The sequence below is a fragment of the Perognathus longimembris genome, chromosome 28, assembly GCF_023159225.1.
Source record: "Perognathus longimembris pacificus isolate PPM17 chromosome 28, ASM2315922v1, whole genome shotgun sequence".
In the NCBI taxonomy this organism is placed as follows: Eukaryota; Metazoa; Chordata; class Mammalia; order Rodentia; family Heteromyidae; genus Perognathus; species Perognathus longimembris.
This window is the reverse complement of record NC_063188.1, coordinates 31644102-31667968: the sequence shown is the minus strand read 5'-3', so window position 1 is coordinate 31667968 and position 23867 is coordinate 31644102. Positions and strand designations below refer to the sequence as shown.

Below are 23867 nucleotides of genomic sequence, written 5' to 3'. Positions count from 1 at the left end.
ACAAAGATATCTAACGAGAACTCCAGGAGAAGCTGAAGTGCCTGAAGTGTGAGAAAGACATAGGTATTCATGGATGCTTCAGAAATAATTAGCACTCAGTACTTTTTAATTTGTGGTGTCTGACTTGGTAAAAACTCAAGAAAATTTCCCAAATAACCTACAGCCCTCACAGATAGTGGAAAAAGTGCTGGTCGCTGCTTCACAAATAGAAAAGGATGTGTGTGTGTGTGGGTGAGTATTTCGCCAAAGGAAGTCTTAAAAGTAACTGGAGTTACTTGTTTATACCCACTTTGTACACTTGACCTTGAGTGATGCAGATGTGAATATGTACTATACTTGGGGGAAAGGGTCCTTTCCCAGCCCCAGCCCTCTCAAGACTAGGGATGCTGAGGTCCTAAGGAGGACAAAAGGACACCTCTTACCTTGTCCATGTTTGTGTTTGTTATTGATGACAATCTGCACGATAGTCCCTGATGCTTGCTGAGAATCTATAAGAGTTCCCCGGTGACTTCTGGCCCCAGAGAAGCGAGGTAGCCCTCCAGCTTGTCGACTTGGTGGGGGATCATAGTGAGAACGGGGATAAGAATGTCTCTATAAGAGGACAAGAAGAAATTCAGTCCAAAATATCCACCAATGAGATGGCAGAGGTTGATTTACATACATTTGAAGTTACTGGATTCACTGATATCTTTGATTTTTTAAAAGATGAACTCTGATTCTAACTGCATATTCACTTTATCATATCCTTACACCAAAGCAAGCAAGGAAGTGAGCATGTGAAAGCAGCATTAGAACTTGCTGAAAAGATTTATACATAAATTCCTCAAGTAGAAAATAACTAAATAGACATAAGTATGCTTCCTGTTTTCAGACTCTCATACTTTCAAATGTAAGAATTTAGATAGCAATCTTCCATACAAGGCTGAAGGTGACAGAGGCCATAGGAGAAATTTCAAAGCTACGCAAGTCAGGAAGAGAAAGAGAGCTGCTAATCAGGGAGGGGTGGTGGCCTGAGCTGTGAAAAGTGGGTACGCTTTTTACAGGCATTTCGTGGGGAAAAGTCCAGGCAGAGGTTTCCAAGCTGAGAAGGTGTAGCAGAGAACAAAGAGTCCATAAAAGGGAACAGTCGAAGGATAACATTCCAAAAGGGTTAGAGCCAGATCATGGAGGACTTTACATGACAAGCTAAGGAGTGAGCACTTTATTTGGTAAGCCATAGAAGTGGGTATGTGGGAGCCTTTGGGAGATTTTTTTTTCCAAGAACTAACCAGAACTCTTACAAAACACTGAACCCTGATGATGTTTCGGGGGGAACTGGAGAAGAAAGAGGAAAGTCAAGTGTGGTATTGATAAGATGCACTGTAAGTACTGGCAAAGGCATAAAATCATAAGTAGGCATTTCATAGGTAGCTATTGCATAGGCAGGAGAGAGTAGTATTAGACTGTAAGCTCCACAGAGCCCAGCCTTTGTTATGTTTTCTGCTCTATCCTCAGTGCCTAATATGTACACGAGTCTCATTAACTGTTAAATGAATGAAACTGTCATCCCTAAGGAAGGCTAAAAATTTTTCAGTACAAATAAGGCATTATTCTTTCAGTAAGCGTTCAAGACTCGTGATCAACACACCATTCTGCTCCCTACCCCTCTTGCAAAAGCTGAGGTAGACTGCTGACAGAAGAGGATGAAGTGAATGGGAAAAGCCAAATAATGTTAACTGCTTTAGGATTAACTGTTAGGGGTGAAGGAGGGGAAATCCATTACAAATTTTCATAGGGAAATTACAATGGAAAATCCTTATATTCAGTGATAGAAATAGTAGAGAACTTTTAGAAAACAGTTAAACATTTATTAACATTATGTCTCCTAGTTGCACATGTTGCCAATTTAGCTTTCAAGCCTAATATTGCTCTCTCTGGAGAAGGGAAGAGTGAATAGAAGCTAGAATGAGTGGACCGTTTTTACTCTTTTGAAAGAAAACATTCTCTATATGCCCTTGTTGGTACATTGCCATAAAAATTCACACAAACACAATTTTCATCATTTTTAACATGCACATGGACAGGATTCTCAGTACAAATATTTCTCATTCCCACAATGGCTCAGACGTCTTTTTTCTGCCATAAGCACTCACATTCCACACAGGCCATTACAGATTGCTCTGTCTTTTCTGGACTTTGGTATAGTTTTTCAAAGGAACACAGAAAAGTTAGTTTGCCTGGTGGGTGTCCCAGTGATGCTGAAAGGGACAGAATTAGAGTCGCTGACCCAGGATAAGTTGCAAATACAAGAAGTTCTCTGATTCATGATGGTGAGCATAAAATGAAAGGCTGTTCTTCAGCACCAGGGACTGGTAGTTTGGAAAATGATTCAAGAAAAAAAATAAAAATAAGAACAAAAGCTTTAGGGGTTTTGATAAGAGGCCATATTGTGTATTAGTGCCCCCTACCTCCACACGGCTAAGCACACTCTTAGCACTTCACCTTCTCAGTTTTTTTCTACACACTGAGAAACTAATGCCAGACGGGATGAGGAGTACTTTATTCAAGAAGGTTGAATTTGGGGAGATACTGAGAGTAGGAAGGGATGTGAGAATGAAAGATAAAGAGAGAAAAGGAAGAGGAGAAAACGTGATCTACAAGCACTTGGCTAAAATCTGCTTCAAAGAGACATTCTTTTAGACATAGAAGTTCTATCAGCTACGGTGTTTCATGTATACACTTCATATTCTCCACTGTGCTACTGATGATAATCACTTTGGGAGCCCTCAAAATGTGAATGCCTGGATTCTACTCTTAAAGATTCTGATGTCATTGGTATGGGGTGAAGCCTGGACATCAGGATTTTCTCTATTATCCAGATGTCTGTAATTTGAAGCTAGCAATAAGAATCACATCAAGGATCTTCTGTTTAAGAAGATGAGTGGGATATGATGATGTATAATTTTGAGTTAGGGCAATGACTATCTTTCAGTTACCTCTAAACAAGTGGGAAAGACTTACCAGGAGCCACTCTGAGTTTATAATTTGAGCAAGAGAAATTGAGCTTTTTGAACATGAAATTGGAGATATCACAAGATGTCACCATTGAGGAGAATTAAGTGAATCTAGAATTATCTAAAAATTTAAAAAACAGCTCAAGAGCTAGGCTTGTAGCCTAGTGGTAGAGCATTTGTCTAGCGTGCAAAGGGCCTTAAGACCCACCTTCGGCATTGCAGAAAGAAGTTTAATTTGTGCCGTCAGAATGAGTTCTCATCCAGACAGCCATGAAAACATTAATCACTACTAAGCTATAGCGACCGCTGGTTGGAAGACTTTTTAAGCCAATTTCTTTCCCAAACCACTATTCTGACAGCATGAATAAGAAAGAAATGGACTTTTAAATTCATGTGTTCCAATCTCAATCTTTCAATTCTCTAATGGTTAAGTTCAATGTAATTTATTGAAGTCGGGCAAAATAACAGAACTTTGCTATTGTCCCAAACAAAATTATGTATGTTTGCTTCCATGTTTGCTTAGCTTTTCTAAACACACACACACAGAGAGAGAGAGAGAGAGAGAGAGAGAGAGAGAGAGAGAGAGAGAGAGAGAGAGATACAGAGAGACAGACAGACAGACAGAGAGAGGGAGAGGGAGAGGGAGAGGGAGAGAGAGAGAGACAGACAGACAGACAGAGAGAGGGAGAGGGAGAGGGAGAGGGAGAGGGAGAGGGATAGGGAGAGACAGGGAGACAGAGACAGAGACAGAGAGCGCAAAGACACAAGTAATGATGTGTAAAATTATGACTTGAAAATTAAAATGTCATAGGTTTTTACAAAGATGATACACTTAAACCACTGGTTCCCCTTCCTATTTTCTTCATAAAATTAGTAAGCTGATAGTATTCATCCCACATGGCAAATAAGCCAGATATGTTTCTGGATAAGTGAAGTTTTAAATGGTTCTTGCAAATAGGAACAGACTACTGAATAAAATCTGACTTTTTATTCCCATGTAGAAGTTAGGCCCACAAAGAGTATTTAGAAGGGGTTCTCTTTTATCTTCTCACTTTAGACTCTTCAACAAACAGGAAAATTGAAGAATTTCACTCTGAGAAAAACTTTTGATTATTAAAATTAATGCAAAGCCTCCTCCAGCCCCCTACATCCTTTACTGCATATTCTATGCCCATTCATTCAACACATATTTATTTATTGGGTGCCTACTATGTGCCAGGTACATATTTTCCATGACTACAGATGGTATGTATTATTCAAATCATATCCCACAATATCTATCCTTTTCAGAACAAAGGAAAATATTTACTTACAATAAAGTGGAACCATCTGGTCATTTTGATCCACCAGTACCAAATGTTTGTTTCTAAAGATAGGATTTTCAACTCCTTTGAAAATCAATCACTATCTCAAGGTCCTGTATTGTGTACCTAATGTATTTTGCTACAAAAGCCTTCCAGTAAGTCTTTCCCCATGCATAGTTTAGAAAGAATAATAAAGCTGAATGTCAAGTGATGAGCTTTGTGGGCAGCATAACATTATGTCAAGAAGAAAGGCTAATTAATGGTATTACCAGCAAGATTCTGAGGTGACATAGTGCTTACTACGGAGGCCAAATATCTGAAAGTGATTGAGATCCATATTTTATTGGGAACCACATCTAGCTGGCAACAACTAATTTAGGCACTGTCAAATTCTTACTGCCCCCATCACCACAATGACAAGATGAGGCTGAATAAAAGAAACCCGTGATACAGAAAGCTGAGACTGATATCCTCTCCTCTCAGGACCTGGAAGTAGTCGCACTATAGATCAAAACTGAATGGAGAAAATCTTCCTTCAGTGTCTATATTACCCAGCAAATGAGGATGCACACTGTCTCTTGTGGGATGGATCTGTTAATGTAAGATGTTTGTTCAGGATACTATTCTATACTCCACACACGATCCTTCTACATTCATTTAGAAAAAGCAATGTCTAAAAAGCAATACTACTAATGACTAAAGCAAATAGAAACACTTCATCCTTGGTGAAGCGTTGACTGGGTATTGGCAAGCTGGGACTATGCAGGTCAGACTGGTCCAAGTGATAATTGGGAAGATCAGCCTAAGCAGCACTTCCATGTCTAAATCACTCAATTGCAAGTGGTATGAACCTCTTCCTCACATCCTCACGATCCTGAGGCCTGCTCTAATTTCTCAGGCTCCTATCTCATCTTCAATGTTTACTGAAAATTTATTCATAAGATTTTACAAAATCACTTTAATTTTACTTATTATAAAATGACTTCATTTTCATGGCAAAAACATCAAATAATACAAAAGAGAAAGTAAAGTCATGTTCACTTTTCCTCTTGTTCACTTCTTAAGACACTGGTATGTGACCTTCTAGATTATGTATGTAGACACACACACACACACACACTTATATGCACACACAGCTTTAACAACCACAAGATGTCTTATAGGTTTGGTGTATTTAACAAAGCCTCTATCAACAGATTTTATCTTCATTTGTGTTGATGAAAACACTAAGTGTACGGTAAACAACCTGTTTATGAACAGTGAACAACTTTGAACATTTTGAATATTTCCCAAGTCCCTTAATATGATTTTTTTCTTTGACCTGGAACATCTTCTTTTCACACTCTAACATGTTTGGAGAATAACTCTTCTTAGGCATGCTCTTTTAAAGATGGGTTCTGTTTTGTTAATTACTTTAAGATAAAAAGGAACAAAACCTACTATGTGTAGCAATATGGCAGTATATCAAGCTTATTCTAAGATTTATGCTACTACAGAACTGAGATATAGTAGAATGAAGGGAAGATAACCTGTTCACTGTATGACTAAAGAGCCTTAAAGCTTATAAGAAACATGTGGACATGCTCAAAGTGTCAGTCAAATGCACAACCCCACAAAGGGTCTTCCTTACAGAGGACATACAGATTTGGTAATCTACACGATGAGCTACAGGTTTTTTGTGTTCTGGCCCTATTTACCAATTATGCAGCGCACTTACATGGTTATAGATTAATTAAATGGTTATATAGATAGTGATGATGTCATTTAAGTTTCTGATTAAGGTAAAGAAAAATGGTGCTAGAAATGGGCCCTTTTGGGGATTTCCTTGGATAGTAGCCATTGGGAGAAGAAAGCTTGGCCTGATGTGGTGTGTTGAATTATTTGAGCTATTCACACTTACTGCTTCTCTGTTGGCAGGTTGCCGGAAGATATCACCATCAGAATGTTCCCACGATAATTCTCCATCCCCTGTTTATTAAAAAGAAATAAAGGAGGAATCATACATACATAGAAGGGAAAACTATCACCCTTATGACCCAGCCACATTTTTGGAACTATTTTTCTAAAGTTCTCAAGATGCCTCAGCTCTTGTGGCTGCCCTTCAAGAAACAGCACTGAACAAATCTCTGGGTGGGCCTCAGGTTTCAAAACAACTCAGAAGAAACTTGTCTCTTTCTCAACAGATCATCTGGAAACATTATCCAAAATGTGAAATATAAAAGGGGAAATGATCACTTCTCATATTAATAGAGTTATCATTGTCATTTATTCCAGTGACAGTTAAGTATTTTGCAGATCAAATTTAACTCATGTTTAAAGTATCATTAAACAATGAATTTTGAGGATTTGATCTGTCACTATTTGTTATGTTCACTATAATATTGCTGAGATGTTATGACCTGATCTGGTAATAAAGGTAAACCTCCCCGTGGTTAATTTAAAGCACAAATATTCAAGATATTCACAGTTATTCTTGACTGACACACTCCTCTTTAGGTCTATATCATCCACTCTTCAGACAGCAAACACTTATCACTGCTGTCTTCCAGAATCTTTTAACAGGAAGATTCTACATGGAGCCTTTGGAGTAATAAACACACAACAGATATATGGATATTCCTCAGCTGATTAAAACCCAAGAACAATAGGATATTTTCCAAGACCATTTTGTTACCTATGTTCAAACAAGCAGATGGGAAAAGTCTGGTCTTGGAGATATATGCAGCAACCCAAATGAGTGCTATTTAATCTATCTATCTATCTATCTATCTATCTATCTATCTATCTATCTATCTATTTTTCTATCTATCTATCTATCTAATCCATCAATCATCCATCCAATTTGTCTATGAAGATAAACACCACATTCAATTTGCTATTTTATGAGATAACAAAGAATATGTTAACGTATACTTATAAAGGATTTTCCGCTTTAATAAATCCCCCATCATTTCAAATACCTAAAACTAAATAATATGTTACTACTTCAAACATGTGTTAATAACTTAAGGGAAATTACATAATACCATTGCTTTTTAGAGCTTGAAAAAACTTGGTTGATAGCAATATTAGAACCAAAGAGTCACTTATAACAAAGTATGGCTTTAACTCCATGATTCAAAATAAATCTTTGAGTGAGGAGTTTTAAAGATGTAATTATGACTGGTAGGTTAATTGTAAAACAGTAGTTTGATTCTATAGTCACATCATTCCTTGATCAAAATCTTGTGAGAATTCCCATACAAGACTGTAGTTAGCTTTCATCTTTTCTTTCTTTTTCGTGAAAAAATTTAAATTTTTTTAAATTTTTATTTATTGTCAAAGTAATGTACAAAGGGGTTACAGTTTCATACGTACGGCAGTGAGTACACATTTCTTATTAAACTTGTTACCTCCTCCTTCATTATTCTCCCACCTTCCTCCTCCCTGGTTCCCTCCCTACCTGCCCCCAAGCTGTACAGTTGGTTTACAGCATATTGTCTTGTAAGTATTGCTATTGCATTAGTTAGCCTTTTACCCTTTGTCTCTCCATTTTTGTGTTCTCCTTCCCTATTTCTGATAAACGTACCCAGTATAACAAAGTCAGTTTCAGTGACATCAGGGGTAAAACCATGGGAAAGAAAGACAAATTCTATGCTTCTATTAGAAAGAATGATTTGGCCCATTCATAAAGACTTGGAAAAAAATCATACTAAGTGAAGTGAGCCAGACCCAAAGAAACAAACTCTATGGTTTCACTCATTGGAATCAACTAGTACTTGCTTAGGATAGTCTAGCAGAGGAGCACAATAGCCTAGTAACAAGGTACATATGATCAAATAAGATGATGCCAAACGAAATTAACTACAAATTTGGAAGTAAGTGGTTTATCATTTTTTCTTCACTCTATGCCTGCCTTCTAATTCTATCATTTTCTCTATAATGGGAACCCATTGCACTCCTTGCTCTGCACTGAGCCCCCATTCCCGCTTCCCTGGTTTGTCCTATCATATTTTTCCTTTGAAATTATCTTTAGATAATTTAGGATTTTCCTCCATTGAATAGATGGAGAAACCAAGGCCCAGGGAGAGAAAGTCATTATTCATAGTCAAATAATAAGCATGTGAAGATTAACACACAAAGAATTCACGTTTCTTGGTTTCCAATCAAATGTGTCCATGTTGTAAGGTAAGGCTTATTCTCTGTGTTATTCATGACTATATTACCATCATCTATAACAGCTCTCAACAAATAGTAGTTACTCAATAAGCATCTACCAAAGATGAAATTTCAGCCCTTCTTTAATATTTCTTTTCTCCTTTCTGATTTTACCCTTCAGCACATATCACTAGCTTGTATTTTTTACACTTTACTTATTTTGTTCATTGTCTGCTCCCCCCCCCCAATTTCTCCCATAAAAACAAAGTATTTTGTCTGTTCTATTCATGGTTATAACCCAGTACCTAGAACAGTGGTGGGCATATAGTACTCATCCAATATTTGATATATGAATGAAGAGTAAAACATATTTTCTGATGTTAAATGTTTCCTAGTCCTGTTTATCTACTTGGACAGACTGAAAAATCCCTTGAAATGGGACAATATGTATTAGACTACCTTTGCATCTTTTTAATAACTATTTCTCAAAGCATGGCCCCTAACTAACAACATTAGTATTATCTGGGAATTTGTTAGACATACAACATTTCAAACTCCACCCTTGACCTACTAAATCAGAAACTCTGGAATGAAGACTAGTGATTTGGGTTTTGATGAACTCTCCAGGGGTTTTTGATGCACAGAGAAGTTCAACAGTAATTGGGCTGGGCCCCTTGGTGTATTGCTGGATACATACCAGGTGTTCAATACATGTACATTAAAATGTAGAATAAAATATGCAGCCATTTTTCTCTCCTCTTTCTGGTTATTCTGCATCTGAGTGAAGATGCATGAATACCTATGGGAACCCTGACTACTGAAAGAGTGAAGATTATTTCATCCTTGGCTATGACTAGGACATAATGCCCAAGACTCAATTAGCATTCACTGAATGGGGCTGGGATGTAGTTAGACACAGTAGAGCCACTTGCTAAGCAAGCATAAGATCTCGTGTTCAGGCCCAGTACTTCAAAATTGAAAATGTATTTGAATGCATCTTGGTATTCAAATATACCAATATGCCACAGAAGGAAGAGTGAAAACAAGATTGGTCTCCTGTGCTTAGAATATTTGTTCCTTGGTTGGAGGTACAACAGAAAATCACATTTCAAACATCATAACAAACAGTACAAGAAATGTATCCAATGCCTAACGTATGAAACTGTAACCTCTCTGTAAATCAGTTTGATAATAAAAATTTGAAAAATAAAAAATTAAAAAATTATAAAAGAATATATGCAGATCAACATGTCGAAATCCAAATGGAATATGCATACTTATGAGGTACTGAATGGAAGAAATAAGCAGTCAGATGTAATCATGCAGAGATTCCTAAGGGAACTGAGTGCCATTTATAGAGATAGATGCTGGCTGCGGGATCTAAACAGATAGTGATGTGAACAGAGAGAACCTCAATGGAAGGAAATGGCATTTGTCAAGAACCAGAGCTTTGGAAACAGTAAGTCACACATTGGAGGCAGAAAGCAAGATGTGGCTTGAGGAGCAATTTCAGATGTAGAGACAAGAACACGGGCTAGTAATTGCACTAGCTAGGGAAGGGGGGAGGGGGAAGAAAGGAAGAAGGAGGAGGAGGAGGAGTGAGTGAATGAGTTGTTATGGTAAAGGTGAGTAGGAATAACTGCTAGACTTAAAAAAAAACAGGTGGAAGAATTTTCAATTGATTCTATTACCAATTTTGATGTAGGGATCTCTATGGGAAAAATGGTATTTATGGAATCCTCTTTCTGGCAACAGAATGTAGAATAACCAGAGAACAACTGGAAGCTGTGAAGCCAAGCAGGAGGCTGCTGTGGTATTAAGTGATAGGCCACAAGTATCTGCACAATGGAGAAGAGTTAACTCAAACTGCTGCAAAATATGAAGCAAATGGCCAGACGGCTGGAACATTAGATCATGGTTGAAAGCAGAGAATAAAACAATATAAATGGTCATTAGGCTGCAGATCTTGAGAACTGCAGGATGCCATTAACAGTGACTGAGAAACTTTTCTCCTGTCCTGTTTTAGCTAGCAATGATAGGTTTAAGTCAAATGAAAACTGACCAGAAAGAAGATTAGAAAAGAGAAAAGATTCTCTAGTAGTTGGCAAGAAATGCAAAAATCAAACGGATATGGCTTCTGCTTGGATCTAAGTAGCTAAAAGAGAAAACAAATTACAAATAAAAGTCATAGAACATCTCTTTTCATTAAGTATCATTTTTTTTAAGATTTTGTGATTGGCATTAACAGAAAGTGCTTCATTAACATGGTCTTCTCAGAAGTGCAATTTATTGAATTTAGGCACTGGAGTTTTAAAGACGCTTCTAATTAAGGAGTGTCTTTCTTTAAGTACTTAGAGTCCAGTTAGAACACGGAGTTGTTATAGAAATGTACAGTCCCTGTTACAAATGAGCAGTGGTACGATGGCAAAGTAATGAGGCAAGATGGTGTCAAGCATGACAGGAAAATATTAATCCCCTGTAACCCAGATGAATGTGTCACAACCTGTATGTGAAAACTTGAGGCCTTGTACATAGATGAGTACTTAAATTGTAACTATGTTACTTCACTGAAAACTACTTGAGATATTCCTTCTGAGTACACACATATGTACACAGATATATGCATAAACATTAAAGTTATATATAATATATCACATGAATATATATAAATACTAAGGACTGTTAGTATTTCTGTTGCTTTTGAGCACATCATCAAAAATGACATTATTTAAGCTTGAATACTAATTGTTTCAACATTTGAATTATCTCATTTAACCTGAACCACAGATAGGCTGAAAGGATCTTAGATATTCACACTTTGTATTGGTATGAATAGTTTTCAGACTGAAAAGGCATCTGTCTGCATAACTAAAAATAGATGCAGTGTGCCAATTTATAATCGTAGATATTATATCTCAAGAAAAATATGTACCAAATATCCTAAGAAGTTATTACTTTGCCTTTTTCCCTGACTCACTGGACAATTTTTCTTGAGTGATATGGAGCTTTTTTCTTTCAGCCAACCAAGGCTTTTTGTGTAAAAAAAATCCAGTGATTCTAATGGAGACAGATGGATTGTAGTTAATTCCGAGAAGCAACAAGATGTAATTTTAACCAATTTTTTAAACCAAAATGAAAAACAACTCTGGTGTACTGTATGTCAAACAATATTCATTTAACCTTAAAAGCCACATGTGTTGTTTATTCAAACCTCAATTATAGTCTGAGTGGTACCCTATGGGGCCAAAATGGCTTGGCTTTCTGGTAATGGGAGAACTGGAGAACAAGTATTTGAAAAATGGTCAAAAGTTAGGCTGAAATTCAGACTGTTTATAACTTCCATGGCTTCCATTAATCTCTAGTTGGCTTGAGCAAGTCTGGAAAGCAAATCCTGTTCTCTCAAAAAGACTAAGTGTACAAGGAGACTCTGAGATACCCACAAAGATAAGTGTCAGACAGCAAAACTACGCCAGCATGTGGCCACTTCTGAACCACACAAAGCATCAGAAATAGGGTTGTTATAGGGCCCAACTGATCCAGGATAACATAATTTTATTTCCTATTCTTTTCAGGCAGGAATAATTATTATGATTCCCCCTTATGCTTCCAAAAGTGGCTTGGTTGAATGGTAAATGATATAGTCACTGTAATCACAAGGCAAATAGAGTTAAAATGAATCCCCAAGACAGAGGAAATGATTTTTATATTTTCAGAACCAAGAATGGAAGCCAGCAGAACCTGGGCATACAGTGAAAAGGCTTCTGAAAGAAAGCAGGAGACTGTAGGTGAAATCTCTACCTACCATGTGCCAGCCTCCATGCAAGGCTGTACTCAGGACTCAATATTCAAGCTACAGATGAAAGAGCAGATGAAAGAAGATAACCTCAGGATACCTCTAAAAAACATTTAATTCTTCAGATTCTGTGAGGAAGCAAGTGTACTGAAATTTGAAGGAAGATTTAACAAATCTTGGACTAATTCTTCCCTACTTATAAAATCTTGAGTTTCCAATACAGGATATGATAATGGTAGTAGGAGAAGTCTTTCAGTGTCATTTTTTAGAAAATACTTTATTGTCAAATAAAGCATTTTATTATTTGGGCTGTCCATATAGGCTCTTAGCATTTTAAACAAAATAAATTATGTCCTTGCAAACTATAAAGACACAGACAACAGAAAACTTTCTGCAGCAAGCCAAATCTGAAGAAAACAAAAGGACTTATCCAAAGAGATGAAAATATTTGGTCTAAGTGTTTTTTAAGAAGAATCAGGAGACAGGAGATAAATCAACTAATTGCTAGATAATGCCTATGACTTACAGTCTATATTTTCAAAGAAAATGTGGTTAAACAGAACCAAGTTCATCATTAGAAATGGGAATCTTAGCTTCTAAGAGTCCTCATTGTCTGTTGGACTGCTATACCTGAGAACATGATCATCACAAGCTCTGTCATTCCAAATAGTCTCCAAGATAACAGAATTCCCTATGTAGCTTCATATGCACAAGTTGATAGCATAATGTAATAATGGGAAAAAGGGAACCGACTGGGAATAGACAGCCTTGATCCAAATCCTGCCTCTATTCTTCCTGCTTGTGTAATTTGGGGACAAATTAATTTCTTTGTCTCACAATTGTCTTTTTGTTATAACAAGGCAATAATATCTACTTCATAGGCTTGTAAAGAATAAGTGGATTGGTCCATACAAAGTGCTTAAAACAGTGCCTAGCACATAGAAGTCACCTTGTAACCTTTGTGTGTGAATCTTCCTTAACTTCTTTCCCCTATATTTTCCTTTCCCTTCAATACTTTCTCTACCTTTCTCCCAAGAATGAAACATGGGAAAACCAAGTTTAAGATCTCTCATGAATTAAAGAAACTCCTAGCAAAGAGAAAATGTATAGCTTCCTATATTAGGGGACTCATTTTGTTTCTAAATTATCAGAATCCAAGGTCTTGGACACACGGGCACATGCACGCATGTGCAGCACATGCACACACACATGCACAAACACACCACCCCCCCCCACACACACATACACATACACAGATGGCTACAGAAATTCTTCCTTCAGCTCAGGCCTTCTAAATTAGCTTAGATACTGCTGGTGGAAGTGGTGGATCTGATTTTAATAGGTAAAGCAAGGCTGTAAGTGGATGCAGTCATCGTTAGTCTTTGCTGGAAATGACTGGATAAATATGTCAACCATCCACTCTCCACTATGCCTGAACTCCTAATAGTATTATGGTAGGTGATATTCAAAGGTGACTGCTATGCCTGACCTGAGCTTGCTCCTTTTGGTGTTTGCGTGATATTGGTATTGGCTCTACTGCCATTCCTATCCAGTTTCATTAATTTTCTAATAGAGGTTTGCATTTATTCTGGAGCTGGCCTGGGCTGTGCCCTTTTTATTTTTGTGTCCTGGTATAGCTGTAATGATTGGTTTTTATTGTTGCAATAAAGGTCTTGGGAACTTTTTGCCTATGTTGGCCTCGCCTGGAATAGCTATCCTCCTGATCTCTATCTCCCAAGTAGTGGGATATAGGACCAGGACTATCAGGACCAGATCATTGTGTTTTGTGTTTGTGGCAGTGGAGTTTCAACTTAGGACCTTGTACTTGCTAGGCAGGTGCTCTACTACCTGAGCTACACCTCAGAGTTTTGTTTTTCACTTGTTTCTATATGTTTATAAAGTTAATCATTAACTCAGAGTAAGTCAGAAGCTGAGCTCATAAAAACTGTTCTGATATGAGCAATGGGCTCATTCAATGACTTGGTCCTGGGAAGCCATAACATTCCTTGAAGTAGTTAGAAAGAATACAAATTGAGGAAGAGTGTTTTTCACCATCCTTGAAGAAATAATTACTGTGAAATGCTTCACTTGGAATTCTTTATTTTTATTGTAGAACCAGACTCAGATACAAAAAATTCAACGTGGCCCTATACAGAGAAGGCAAATTATTGACCCTGACAGGATAGCCCAGATAGTAAATTAAAACCCATGGTTATTAATTTGTTAAGCATAGTATGAAAGTCGGTGCTGTCTTGTCTTGACTACCCACTCTCCAAAGATTATCTTTTTACAAGGAAATATTGTGGCCACAAGACATTCCAAGAAGGAACAGTGACCTCATAAGGATGAAGGTTATAGAATAGTCATCAAGCCTGTTGAGATGAAGTCTGAGCACAAGAAATAGAGCAAAAACAAAAACAACCTGGAAAGTTTCTATGGGAAGAGAAAGATTGTACTTGGGATTTGGAGAAAGAAAGGTAGGAAGTGATGGAAAAATCTCTAAGAGGGTCCCATGTATTCAGAAGTAAATGATTCATTCTTGTAAAAAGAAACCCATATGGGGACTAGGGATTGTGTAGCTTTGAGAAGATCAGTGTATTTTATTATATTTTAGAGTGTAGATGAGAAAATACTAATTGAAAAAGCATTAAATCAATTTTAAATGTTTTTCTTTTACAGTGATAAGAATATTTAAGATGTGATATATTAAGTGTACAAGTAAATCTAGAAATTATTTATCTTAGAGGAGGAACAGTTGCTAGTCAACAGGCATGAAGTTTTAGTTATGCAAAATACAGTCTTATTTTTTAATTCTTCAATATTTTGTTAGTTCTTTAGATTTTATCATTTTCTTATCCTTCCCTTGTTGTAAAAAGAGGTGATATTTAACAAAGCAGTTTATGAATAAAATGCATCTTGATCAGATTCTTAATTTTAAGTCATGTTTCTTATTGCCAATCTTTCCTTTGATCATAACATCATGACCAAGAGATAGTGGTGTTTCTATTGAAAATGTGGGCCAACTAAAGCTAGATCCTTATATATCACCCTGAACCAGAATCAATTCCAAATAGATCAAAGACCTCGAGGTAAAAAAACAGATTATTCTGAAAACATTGCAGTAAGGAAAAGGAGAAACACTTGGGCTCCTTGGCACAGGTAGACACTTTCTTAATAAAGGCCCAGAGACACTGCAAATCTGAGAAAGGTTGGACAAATGGGATTACATCAAACTGCAAACCTTTTTCATGGCAAAGGACATAGCTTGTAAGATAAATAGAAAGCCCTTCGATTGAAAGTAGATCTTTACTGGCCATACAACAGACAAGGACCTCATATCTAAAATATACTCACAACTCAAAAAATTAAATTCCCCCAAAACAAATCCTCAAAGAAAAAACTGCCCCCTTAATAAATGGGTTAAAGACTTAAAGAGAGACTTCTCTGAAGAGGAAATGAGAATGGCCAAGAGGCACATCAAGAAGTCGTTAACATCACTGGCCATAAAAGAAATGCAAATAAAAACAACATTGAGATTCCCTCTCACCCCAGTAAGAATGTCCTATATCAAGAAAACTAACAACAACAGATGCTCATGGGAACGTGGCCAAAAGGGAACCCTGTTGTTCAACTACTCTGGAAAGCAGTGTGGAGGTCCCTTAAAAGTAAACATATAGCTCCCCTATGATCCAGCAACCTTGCTTTTGGGCATTTTCCCAAAGGATTACAGGCAAGATCACACTAAAGCCACCAGTACAACTATGTTTATTGCAGCACAATTTACCGTCACTAAAATATGGAACCAACCCGGATGCCCTTCAGTAAATGAATGGACCAAGAAAATATGGTACATATATACAGTGGAATTCTATGCATCTTTTAGAAGGAATGACTTGGCCCCATTCATGAGGAAATGGAAAGACTTGGAAAAAATCTTACTGAGTTTAGTGATCCAGACCCAAAATTGGAAACAATTTGTAGTTGTCTAGGGTAGTCCTAGCAGAGGAGCACAATAGCTCAATAGCAATGTACATATGATCACATAAGATGATTCTAAGCAAAAAGAATATATTTTTCAATGATTAACACTTGCTATGTTTACTGGTGTTTTGTCCTTGCCCAAACTCATATGTTTTGGTTACCAATTACAGTGGTATTAGGAAACAGGTATTTAAGAGGCATTAACAACTTTTTTGGGTGATAAGTTTAATTCTTCTGACAGCAGTAATTTCCCTTTCATATTTTTTACATACATGAAGTAGCCCATGGACATCACCAGTTGCTTAGCAAATGAAACAGCTCAAAAGGACTCTGAGCTAAATCTTTTTCTTCATAAATTACCAAGTCTCTGGTATTTTGTTATAGTAACAAAACACATATGTACAAATTAGACTATACCAAAATATTCAAAGAAGAGATCACTAAGAACTACTGTGATCAGGCGGGACTGTTGCAAAAGGTGCAGCTTTGCAGTTATGCTTATCTGATTCTAGACAAAAGCATCAAAACATATGCTAAAGAAACAATAACCACTTCAACAAATTGTGTGGGGAAAATTGGATATTCACATGTGACAGACTGAAACCTGATCCCTATCTTTTACCTTGTACAAAAATCAATCAACTTTGTGTGTACTAGAGGAAAACACAGGGAAAGTACTAAAAGATATAATCATAGGAAAGAACAGTCTGAATAAGACTCCAATAGTTCCAATAGGAAAGAAGATCATTTGTTAAGATAATTTATTAAGGTAAATTTCGAATAGGAAACAAACTCCACAGAATGGGAAAAAAATGCCTGCTGTTCATTGGGCAAGGGATTAATATACAGAATAAAGAACCAAAAAACACACAAAAAGGCTCCTCAAATTATATATGAGTTATGCAATTAGTAAGTGGCCTAAGAATTAAAGTTGCCAGAAGAAAAAATATAAATAGTTAATAGTTACATTAAGAAATATTCAATAAATGCAAAGCAAAACTACACTGAGATTCCATCTCACTCCAATCAGAGTGGCCATCATCATGAAAACAAATAACAAATGGTGCTGAGGATGTGGGAAAAGGAACCCACATACAATTTTACAGACTAATGTAAATTAGTATAATCACTACGAAATCCAGCATTAAGGTTGCTCAAAGGATAAAAATGGAACTAGTCTATGTCCTGCCATAGTATTCCTGGAAATATACTTTTAAGATCTGTAAGTCAGCAAACAATATAGATAACCTGCACATCTATTTTTGCTGAGGTGCTATTCACACTGGACAAATTATTGAATTAGTCTAAGTGCCCATCAATATTTGAATGGATAAAGAAAATGTGGTATGTAGACACTGAAGAATATTACTCATCCATAAAAAAGCATGAAGACATGTCATGAAGGAAAATGGATGGAACTGAAGATCATCATGTTACATGAGATAAGCCAGGTTCAGGAAGTCAAATATCACAAATATTTTTCATATGTGATATCCATATCTAAAAATTTTAATAACATGAATGTAAGAGGAAGGCTATTGGGGTGAGGCAATCGGTCAGTAAGAGGGGAGAAGAGGGAGAAGAGAGAGTAACTGAAGATCAATATGATAAATGTAAATTATATATGTATGAAAATAGCACAATGTACCCCATTAAAACTCTGAAAAATGAGGAGAGAAGAGGGTGAATGGGTAAGAATAATAAAGACAGGATGGAATTGATCAAAGTGTATTGTATGCATATTGCAAATATTAGTAGGAAAATCCTTGGTAAAATTAATTTATGCTAATACAAATTTTATTTTTTTTATTGTCAAACTGATGTACAGAGAGGTTACAGTTTCATACGTTAGGCATTGGATACATTTCTTGTACTGTTTGTTACCTTCTCCCTCCTAATACAAATTTAAAAAACGAAATTTTGGACTCTGGAGTCAGAGAAACTAGGTTCAATTTCAGTTCAGCCATTTACTACCATGTGTTTCTGGAAAGGTCACTTAACTTCTCTGCCTTCTTTTCCTCATCTGTAGACTGGAGAAAAAGGTTTTTACAATCATTGCAAGGATCAAATGAGTTATTATGCATGTAAATGTTTACACAGCCTGGTATCTGCAGAGTAAGTGCAATAGATAGATAGATAGATAGATAGATAGATAGATAGATAGATAGATAGATAGATAGATGATATATAGATGTAAATATAGGTGGTTATAGATATATCATATAGATATGTTTATGTATATCATACACATATAATGGTATGATAATGTATACATATATAATCCATCAAATACATAATTGGCTTTCAATACAGTCAACAGCTTACTCCAAATACCTGGACCTTGTTCACAGTCCAAGTACTTAGTCTTCCTCTTTGCTCTGGCAAGATAAACAGGAAACAAATAGTAGAAGGAAGATGAGTGTGGCCTGCCCATTTACAAAATGGCAGTAGTACAATTTCCAAAGAGATTCTTCTTTTCTTCTGATAAAAGTTGCCCTTCAGGTTCTCGTGGCTGAACTTCCAAACAGATGAGGTTTGCTGAAGAGCCAGCAACGACATGCACCCCGCCAGCACTCTGTCGACTACCCCAGCCTTGTAGACATGTCTTAACAACGGAGTCTGAGGCTTACATTCAATCTGCACTGAGAATTGCTGTCTGACCCAGGTAGAAAGGCACAAATATGTGTTTGGTGACAGTGTGGACAGGTTGTTTCAATGGGGCCTTTTATATGAAGGTTTCCAAGTTCAGCACTGAAAAGCTTATTTTTTCTCTTCAGTATTTGGCCTGCAGTTAGGGTGGTCAGCACAGGGGAAAAGCGTCTGAGTTTCCTGCTGGTTGGGTAATGTGCTTATAGAAGATATATGTTTGTGAAAACATTATTTCTACAAAATAAAATAACTAGGTGCTTCAGAAATGAGAACTTCACAGGAGTTTCAAGCACATTATATACAACTGAAAGATGGAAAGAAATTGAAGGCACAGAAAAAACAACTTTCTATTAAAGTGTAGTGTTTAGTCTTTATAAGGAATGATGAAAGAAAATGGTACATTTAAGTGGGAGAAGAGATGGGAAAGAATTTAGTGAATTGTCTAGTGTCTGAAGGGACAATAGGCGATCAGAATAATTATCTTTCATGTGCTGCTTCTGAGCATATAATAAAAGAAAAGAAATTCAAATTGTGACAAAAGAATTGAAGACAGTTTGCTCCAGGACCTGTTACTACAGGAATGATTAGAAATAAAGCTCTGTCTATGGAGATTAGGTAAATAAACAAACAGGCAAAATGACTGGAGACAGAGAAGAAGGTTCAGTTCTACCTAACTTTAGGATGACTTTAGGATAGTAATGACCATTTCTTAAGCAATCATTCTACCCTGAGTCCTCTCCCAGAACTCTGTGCCATCTCAGCTCATCTTCCTAACTATTGTGGGTGGTTGAATATAATCTCTATTTTTACAGCTGAGAATTCAAATGTTCTGATTGTTGAAGTAGTTTATCCCAATGTCACAGCACAGGAAGATCAGAGCCCTGCAATGAGAAACCAGTGTCCTGGCTTCAGAGCCCATGTTCTCCTTATTCCATGGCCTTGAGAATATCACTTTCTGTCTTTTCATGATTTCCTTACTTTGCTTTTATTAATTGTTCTTCAGTTTAGATTTCATATAAGCCTTTCTCCAAATAAAATTATCTTGCCCTAACAATGAGATTACAGAGCACAGCTGGCTGTATTAATAACCACATATTCATTTCTGCTTAGTAGAATTTTTTTTAAACTTTGGGGTAGGTTCCAATTAAGTTGGAGTAAGATGAGAAGGGAGGTGAGAGACAAAATATCTATATTTTCCTTGTGGGAATGTAATAACTTCCCTGTGGTAAAGATATAGATGCATATGGTAAGAAATAGAAGGATCTAGAGCCTTATTTAAGTATAAGTCAAGTCCAGTAACTGACAAATAGCATATTAGAAGGAATAATACTAACAGATATTGAGTGGTAGTCAGAATAAGGCCAGTACTTCCTCAAAAAGTACTAATTATAGTGTTTAAAGTGGAATGGTTAAAAAAAACAATTTAGTACATCTTACATTAGGAACTCTAGTACTAAAATAAGATACAGTTGTGATGTCTGTCTCCCAAACTTTACATGTGCAGATGTCATGGAGGCAGCCATTTTGCCTTTTGTTCTTCTTAATTATCATGAAATGGCTGCTACTCTCTCACCTCAAAAATGGTGGTCAAATAGTTGGAATTAGATAGTTTGGCCCAAGAGAGATTGAAATGGATTGATTTTTTTTATTTCTTTATTCGGGTTTCAGTAATAGGTTTAGTTTCAATGCACTAAAGATAGATGTAAAACCAGCATTCCAAGCTTTTCATCAATTGGCCAAATGATCCTTCGGAATGTTTTCTCAAAGTGGTGGGGCACACACCACCATTCTGCATGAGAAAGAATTACTGGGTAAGTTAAAATGCAGGCTCTGGGATCAACTCCAAGGACACTACACTGGAATATTTGTAAGTGTGGTCCAGATATATGAATTTCAACACATTTCTCTAGGAAATTGAGAAACACTGAGAGGGAGTGGAGAGAACAAATATTTATAGGTAAAAGCTCAGGAGCAAACTGGGTAAAATGTGAAGTGTGTGAATGTAAGAATATCAGTCTGAAAAGGTAAGGCAAGCCATGGAGGACCTTCACTGTCAGAGTGAGAATGTTGACATGTATATTAGTGACAAGAGTCATTCCTTTAAGTGGTAAAGTGCCATGTTTCTGAGCCTGGAGTCCAGAGCTATGCTGCCAGCATTCAAATCTTAGCTCCTGGGCTCACTGCTTTCTAAACTTGGACAAAGATCTTAATTTCTTTGCACTGGTTTCCTCATGCCTGAAATAGGATAGTAACAACATTCACCTCATAGGGATATCAGGAAATTAAATGAGTTCATATATGTAAAGTTCTTGGAATTGAGATTAGAATATGGTAAGTACAATATGTATTGGTATAAAGACTTTGTGACAGAATTATACAGAGATGAAGACTTTGGTTTTGGAATATTAAGATGACAGTAATACATAGGCATTATCTATCCCTCTATCTCAGTGTTTTTCTTGGATGCCCATTAGAGTCACCTCTTGCCTCCTGCTCTAGGTATAAACTCATCACAATTCCAGTGAGAATCAATGTTCTACATGCTTCCCATTTTTGAGTGCTCACTGTAAGCAATATATTGCCATAGATCTTTGCTTGTATTATTTCACTTAGCACTGACTACCATTGTCATCACTTTACAGACTGTTACAAAGTTGGAGGGAAGTCATCTGACTGAAAATTTCTAGGGTTAGCATTCAAATTGAGGCAGTCTGCCTTCAAAGGCTGTTCTCACAACAAGTATCTATACCATGACCCCAGTTCAAGCCAAGCCTCTCACACTAAGGAGGCTATAATAGCAAAAATCTTCACAAATAGATCTTATTCTGCTGTGCTCACAAATTTCCACTGGTTTCCCAATGGCCTGAAAACTGAAATCCCAATTCATTCTCAGGGCCTTCAGAGCCTGGCATAGTCTGACTCCTGCTCACCTCCTCAGCCTCATCTCATCTCTTGCCAGTTTCAACCACAACCATCATATTGCAGCCACACCATTCCGTAGACTCAGGGAATGCTCCAAGCTCTTCCTTGCCCGGGGCCTTTGAACTTTCCTCTCTGCCTGGAATGTTCTTCCACAGGCTCTTTGCATGGATGGCTCCTTTTCATCTGCTTAAAGGTCACCTTCTCAGAGGCCTTCTTGACCAAGCAAGATTTGAAAAAAAAAATTGTATTTTCTATCTCAGTCTTCTGTTTATCTTATAGTACTTATAGTGTTTATATTTAGATATTTCTTCACTGATTTTTCTGTCTTTTCTGGTAGAATGTGAGATCTATAAGAGAAAGGAACATATCTTTTCCTCCGTGTGTGTGTGTGTGTGTGTGCATGCGTGTGTGCATTCACGTGCATGCTTGTGTGATGTGTATGGTTGTGTAGAATGTAATGTACAAACGTGCTACAGGAAAAGCGATGCATCCACAAGGATTTTTCTGGCAAATAACAGTTTAAGTACCTTAAGGAGTTCCTTTCAATGGTTCACACGAGGATTCCATATATGCTAGCAGTGCCCTATATGTGTACTTTCTTGGCTCTGAGAAGATAGATGGCCAGGAAATATGTTGGTTGGATTTAAGGAAATAAAACAATATTAAGACATTGTCTATGGGAGCATAGAGGGATATGGAAGATAGCTTATGGCTACAGTAATTAGAACAAAAAAAAGTAAAAATTAAAGGTGATTAGGTCTGTTCTCAGGAATCCACAAGGGGAAATGGTGCCATTATTAAGACAAATGGACTAAGAGAAGAAAAGGCTCATTTGAGAAGATAACAATTTCATTGGTAAGTAATTTGAAATGCAGATGTCTTCATTTTGCTTTTACTGCATGTGTCATCATTTTAGTGTGGTCATTTAAAATAGATCTAAATGTGCCCCACATAGTCTTCAAAGCAGTCATATTAATACTTTGCAAGCTCCATTGCTATTTGAAGTGTGTTGCATGGAAATGTTCTGTATTTTATGATATAATCATTTGAGGACAAGATACAAGGGATAAAAGAAGAGATAAAATCACTGTCACATTCAATGGATTTCATCCATCATTTCTCAACATAATCCAAGCAATCTTTTAGGTCATGGCCCTTAAAAAGCAATTCTTTGTTTTTTTGTCAATGAAAATATTTCTAAATATCACAGAGTATCCCAGCACAGAAAATTCCTTTTCCCAAGAACCCTTCAAGAACTCATATCTAGGGCATGGGACACATACCTCTGCATACCCGGCAGCAGGAATCTGGAACTGAGACTGGGAAAGCACAGGTCAATTTCGGGCAAGTCTTGAGACCACAATATACATTCCCCTCCTGCCAAAGAGAAACAGAAATAATATCAGAATGATCTTAGATAGGATACCAATACCTGAGATAGAGTTCAAATATGATGCTGATCTTTTATCATCAGTTCTGGTACTTTCTCTATTTTATGATGCATTGTTTTCTCTTATTTACATTTTTTCCATGCCAGAAGACTTAAAAATCCCAGTCAGTTCTTATGGTCCAATGAGGGAGAAAATATTCTGTGAATGCTGTTGTTGACCTTTGAACTACGAAATATATTTTGCTCTTCTCTTCTCTGTTCACTGTTACCTCAAAGAAAGCCTGTCTCTTTGGTTTTAGGCAAAATTATTCAACATAATCTGATTTGAATACCTCAATCCAGTGCAAGGTAAGAAAGAAGACTCATTTTACTTTTGGTTTTATCTGGCTTTGCAATAAATTCCATTCCCTAAAATTCTACCTTTCAAATGTTATTTCCTAAGTCTGTACTTAGTTCTCAGAAGTATGTCCTCCTCGAGCTAGAAGGAAAACTAGTTCATAAGAAATTCTTCAAAATGCTTGACATACCATGTTTTTCTAAAATTCTAAGAATAAATTCTCTAACTTCCCTTGACAAACCAGTGTTTAATGCACCTCACAAATAGGTTATTTCTCTACCTAACTTTATTCCTTTATGCTTCATTTGAATAATGATTTTCTTCTACTTCCTAGTTCTATCAAAAGTATTCTTTAGACTGC

General features: G+C 36.7%; 1 protein-coding gene across 4 annotated transcripts in view; it reads right to left on the bottom strand.

Moving 5' to 3' along the window:
• The window catches only part of Chrdl1 (chordin like 1), a 115224-nt gene that overhangs the window by 16589 nt on the left and 74768 nt on the right, over positions 1-23867 (bottom strand). For all 4 annotated transcript variants that reach the window (XM_048336194.1, XM_048336195.1, XM_048336192.1 and 1 more), the window contains exons 6-8: positions 23063-23156; positions 6198-6265; positions 423-591 (exon numbers count right to left, since the gene is read on the bottom strand). In XM_048336194.1, coding sequence (XP_048192151.1) covers positions 423-591; positions 6198-6265; positions 23063-23156 — 331 coding nt within the window. The remainder of the gene's footprint in view (positions 1-422; positions 592-6197; positions 6266-23062; positions 23157-23867) is intronic.